At 48.3% G+C, this 5,060-nt stretch overlaps 1 protein-coding gene across 1 annotated transcript; it reads right to left on the bottom strand.

Annotated features, from left to right (window-relative positions):
- Positions 1 to 219: 219 nt before the first annotated feature.
- LOC148021143 (UDP-glycosyltransferase 85A3-like) lies at positions 220 to 3,061 on the bottom strand. Its single transcript, XM_087698988.1, has 2 exons — positions 2,372 to 3,061; positions 220 to 1,678 (listed from the first exon to the last, which is right to left on the bottom strand). The coding sequence occupies exons 1-2, from the start codon at positions 2,877 to 2,879 to the stop codon at positions 723 to 725; spliced, it is 1,464 nt and encodes a 487-aa protein (XP_087555114.1). The 5' UTR covers positions 2,880 to 3,061; the 3' UTR covers positions 220 to 722.
- Between the last annotated feature and the right edge of the window lie 1,999 nt (positions 3,062 to 5,060).

The following is a 5,060-nucleotide window of genomic DNA, read 5'->3' as shown; positions in this document are numbered from 1 at the left end:
AAAGGCATAATGAAAAGACAAAAGTAGAAACAAGACACAAGACGTAAGTGGACAAGCACGAAGCATATTGATGAGATAGTGTGATAATTGTTGGAAAAAGTCTTCAATGTCCTTACATGAATACAAAATAAGTTGATTGTTGGTAGAAAAGTACTCAATACATTTCAACTTAAAAAGTGCTAATCTAATCTTTGAAGAGAAAGCACAATAAGCAAATCAAGTTGGAAATTCTCACTTTTCAAGGGTTCTAGATTGATTGTGTATGTAAGATTTGTAGTCATCACTATGGGCAAAGCTGACATCAATTTCTGATTGGGAAAAAAAAAATGTGGTGCGTATGTACAAGATGCTTGTAGCCAAGACAAGGCAAGGGAGGCAATGGTTACATATGTTGAGAGAGAAGGGGGGGGGGGGCAGCGATAGGCTAGTGAGATATGAGAGGGTGTGGAGGAGGCGAGCGATAGGCTAGTGAGATATGAGAGTGTGTGTGCAGCGGAGAATCGAGATGCGAAGGTGGATCGAGGGTAGGTGAGCTAAAAAGTACATATGGGCCCCTAGTGGAGAGAGAGAGAGAGATTCAATAAACTGACAAGTAGCTGGAGAACGTTTCTTACAAGATGTCGCACGAAGGTTTTGTGGCACATCGTGTAGGGTAAAATAGGTTTACTACGCGGCATTCATTACACAGAATCATCGAAGGAGGCGATGGATCATGGGGTTCCTCACGTGGAGGGCTGAGAAGAGGAATCTGCACGGCTGCGCATGTCGTCCACAAAGCGCTGGAAGTTGGTGGCGGAGGAGCCAGCGGGCGGCGTGATGGCCTTAAGGGCCGCCTGGCGCACGTGCGACACGTGCGACCTGATGCCCTCGCTGCCCATCACCTCCTGCACCAGCTGCTTCACCGCCTTGGCGGAGGCGTGGGCGGGCAGGCGGAGGCCCACCCGCCACACGTCCGCGATGTAGCGCGCGTTCATGCACTGCTCCGCGAAGCCGCCGGGCTTGGCCAGGATGGGCACGCCCGACGACAGGCTCTCCACCACCGAGTTCCAGCCGCAGTGGCTCAGGAAGCCGCCCACGGACGGGTGGGTCAGCACGGCCAGCTGGGGCGCCCAGGCCACCAGCAGCACGGGCGGGCGGCGGGCCGCGGCCTGCTGGGCCGCCATGCGGGCCCGGAGGCTCGCCAGCGCGGACCCGCCCTGGTCCGGCCGGATGGCCCACAAGACGGGTGCCCCGCTCTCCTCCAGCCCCTGCACCAGCTGCGCCACCTCGTCCTCATCCATGGTCGCGATGCTCCCGAACGACACGTACAGCACCGAGCGCGCATCCTGGCCGTCCAGCCACTCCTCGCAAGCGCTGGCGTCCTCCGGCCACAGGCTGGGCCCCGCCCTCTTCTCCGCGCACTTCTCCCCCCTCAGCACCGCCTCCGGCAGCAGCGGCCCCACCGGCAGGAAGCTCGGCACCTCCGCCCGCCACGCCGCCACCGCCTCCCCCTCCAGCTCCTCGAAGTTGTTCCCCAGGTTCCACGCCGCCTCGTTGGCCCGCCGCATGCACAGCTGCAGATGCCACTGGAACAGGAAGTTCGTCTGGTCCTCCACCAGGAAGAAGGAGATGTGATCCGCCAGCGGCATGCCTACTATCCCTGGGATGCATGAGATCACCTTCGACAGAGATTTCTTGTCTGCCACCAACAACTAAGTCAAGCTTGGTATTACGTATGTATTATCGGCCACTACCATTCAATTCATAAAAGCAAAATTCACGAGCAAAAGACTCAGATAATACATTTTTCCTAACACACAGGGCCTAAAAGCAGAGCAATCTATTGGCAAATGCTTGGATGCTGAGCATGCCAAACAACCTGGATGCTGCGCCTGTGGAATTAGAGGGGTCAAGAAAAGTAGAAACCACTCTTATTGCTTGAAATTTTTTTACATATATAATTTGAACAAACGCCTTCACAAGCTCCTTGCAAGCACTCTCGGAATCAAATCCTCGGTGTTGGAGGTAGCTGATATCTAGCCTGCTGCAAGAGGGGATGGGATTGCAGTGTGTGGAGGAGGTTACAGTTCCGGCGACCACAATGAAATAGGCTAAGTGTGGTGTGAGTGGGGTGGCTCCAATGGGGAATTCATCATGTTAGATGCTAACAAGATGGAAATAACATAGAAGTTAGCACCATGGGAAATTATTTGAAGCTCTACTGTTCCGGTGTTTATGTAAAGCCAAGGCATACGGTCCCTTCATCGAGGATTGTGAAACGGAAAATTGCACTGATCGATTCTCAACCGCAACACGATGAAAGCTACTGCATATGAGATAATTCGAGTACGTCAATTGAGTTGAGAAGATGAGGCGAGTGAGTGAGTTATACCTTTGACGGGGATGAGGCCCTCCGAGCAGAGAGTAGACTGGAAGTGATAACCCAGGTTGGCATGGACGGGGGTGGTCCAGAGGGACACGCGCGGGACACGGAAGATGTCTGCCACGTCCTGCATCCAGGAGCAGAAGGCGTCGGCGATGATGCAGGTGAGGGGGGGGGAGGTGCGAGCCTGCGTGATGCGGCGCAGGAGCTGGGCGAAGGGGCCGGGCAGGGCGAGGATGGCAGCCGTGACCTCGATGACGTTCTGGTTGAAGCGGCCATGTGCGGGCGGGAGGCCGTCGGGGAGGTGCTCGAAGCGCAGGTTGGGCGTGTCGAGCAGGGCGCTGGCGGCCCCGTTCTGGAACATGCGGCTGTGGTTGAAGTCAGTGTTGACGAAGGTGATGAAGAAGCCCTGCGCCAGCAGCTTCTTCGCCAGCTGCATCATCGGATTGATGTGTCCCTGCGCTGGGTAAGGGAACATCACCGCGTGAGGCTGCCTGATCCCAGCACCTTCCTCCATGTCTGTCGATCAGCTCCTGTTGCGCTTACGCGAGACGGAGAGAGAGAGAGAGAGAGACAGAGAGAAAGAGGCGCTGGACTCTGGAGACGGACACAGAGAGAGGAGGAGGGGGGAGATACAATTTACAGCCCGTTACGTCCCCTCAGCTTTTTATATCAGCCCCGACTGTGCAGGCCTATTTTAACCATGCTCCCAGCCCTGCCCCTTATTAATTTCTTAATCTCCTACATTCACCGTTCACACTCGACTATTTTCAATAACAACCATCTCGCTATTCACACTTTTAGTTGTTTCCCTATTCAGCATTATCGATAACAAGCCTTCTAAGAGGCCTAGGCAGGCAATCCCAAGGTTTTCTTTTTAATGCTTAAATAGGATGCTCACATTATATTTATAACATTTTACAATCTCAGCTTTATTAACAATTTCTTAACCAACTTATCATACCAATTGGATTTTCTCCCTAATATAGGAATATTATCCCTTTGATGTCAATTCCAAAATACTCAATGCTCGTCAATTCCAAAATGCTCAATGCTCATTCCTTAGATTCATCATTCTATACTTTTCTAAAAGCAAGGCCCTTGTAGCAAAGCTTGCTTCCAACTTACATATGATGAGGGACCACTTTCTCAAAAGCCCTCCTTAAGTTAGACAATTCCAAGATTTGGACCCTCAATATTATTACTTCTTGAAAAAAATAAAAAACTCAAGTGTATACATTGTCTCTATAGTGCAATCTATTTTCATAAGTAGGGCTTCGTCCCAATCTCTTCACCCAAAGGTTATTTTGCCCTAATCCAAGTATTTCACTCCGAAGTGTAGCATGCCACAAAGCTTGCTATCGATGAGGGATTTGGACTTGAGACCTTCAACTTGCAAATACATGCAACAATCTACTAAGCTATCACTCTTTAGCAAATGTCTTTAACAATTGAATATGAAAGATCTTCTTCTTCTACATTGTCAACTCTCATCTCCCTCTTGTGCACACTCCTATGTTGCAACTCTACTATTCCAACATGTTATCATAGCCATGTTTGATCCATTAAGCTTCCCCTAATCGTATCTCAATTGAGTGCACAAGGAAATGTCATTCTTCATCTTAACCTATCAACCTCCATAGCCAAATTTTGACTAGTAGTCAGTGGAGGACCTAGTGAGGGCAAACGAGGGTGTTTCAGCTCATGGTCTCTTTTGGAGACTTCTTTCTCATCTCAAGGCACATCTATTTGTCACTTCAATCGACCACATTGCACACTCTTTGGCCCGATATTGCAAAAATACCCAAATCTGGTGCAATTTTCATTGCTACAGCAATGACCTGCTAATACTCTCTTTGGTGAGCTTCATTGAAGGGGCTTTCATAAGGCATTTGTAGCCCCCCAAGTAGACTATCTTCCCTCTAAGAGGGTGTGCAAAAATTCCTTCTATGCTGACCACTATGGGCCAAACCCTATCTGTCACCTTGTCTGGCAGCAGGGATAGTTAGAAAGCTTGAAGCTTGTTTTTGAAAAAAGAAAATCTTCTTATTGAAGTCATCAACAATGATTTTAATCATCGAGATTGAGCAAGATTCGAGTTCATTGAAAATCTAGAGGCTTAAAATTCTAAGCTTCTTGCCCTCAAGGTGATTCTCAAGCATGTCATTCCATCATATTCCAACACAAGCATTTCACTATGCTTCAATATTAGTGTTTTTAAACACTACTAATCAATATAGTTATCATTGCTTTCTGGTTCTTCTCTGCAATTTGAAGGTTTTTAGACCTTAAGCATATTCACTAAGTGCTTAACTATCACCATCGTCTCTCTTGACCAATTGTAAGGCTATGTGTCAAATATGAACACATAGACCATTTAATCTCCTCTACAAATCTTGTCTTGCTAATTTCTTAATCACTTTTAACTTGTTACTCATTTGATTTAAACATCATTTCATTTGCTTCCTCTCTTATAACCTTGTAAAGGATTAAACACTACCATTGCACTATGCGATTGATAAGACCTTCCTATCATGGCCTATGTTGATGTAAAACTTCAAATCCACAAGTTTGATGGGAGAGACTTTCACTTGACATGGCAAGTATTAGTGACATGTAAAATGATGGAGAGTTGTTACTAGCCCTTCATAAAAGGAACCAAGGCCATTGACCAATGCATCCAATCCTATAGATGTGG

The sequence above is a fragment of the Lygodium microphyllum genome, chromosome 18, assembly GCF_053477565.2.
Source record: "Lygodium microphyllum isolate KBCC chromosome 18, Lygodium_microphyllum_v1.1.10, whole genome shotgun sequence".
Classification (NCBI taxonomy): domain Eukaryota; kingdom Viridiplantae; phylum Streptophyta; class Polypodiopsida; order Schizaeales; family Lygodiaceae; genus Lygodium; species Lygodium microphyllum.
Note: the sequence above shows the minus strand (reverse complement) of the source record. Positions and strands in the feature narration are given on the sequence as shown.

Coding starts and splice junctions, on each gene's coding strand:
- LOC148021143 (XM_087698988.1), bottom strand. CDS start 2,879: ATGGAGGAAGGTGCTGGGATCAGGCAGCCTCACGCGGTGATGTTCCCT. Junction 1,679..2,371: donor GGGCCTCATCCCCGTCAAAG/GTATAACTCACT, acceptor TGTTGGTGGCAG/ACAAGAAATCTCTGTCGAAG.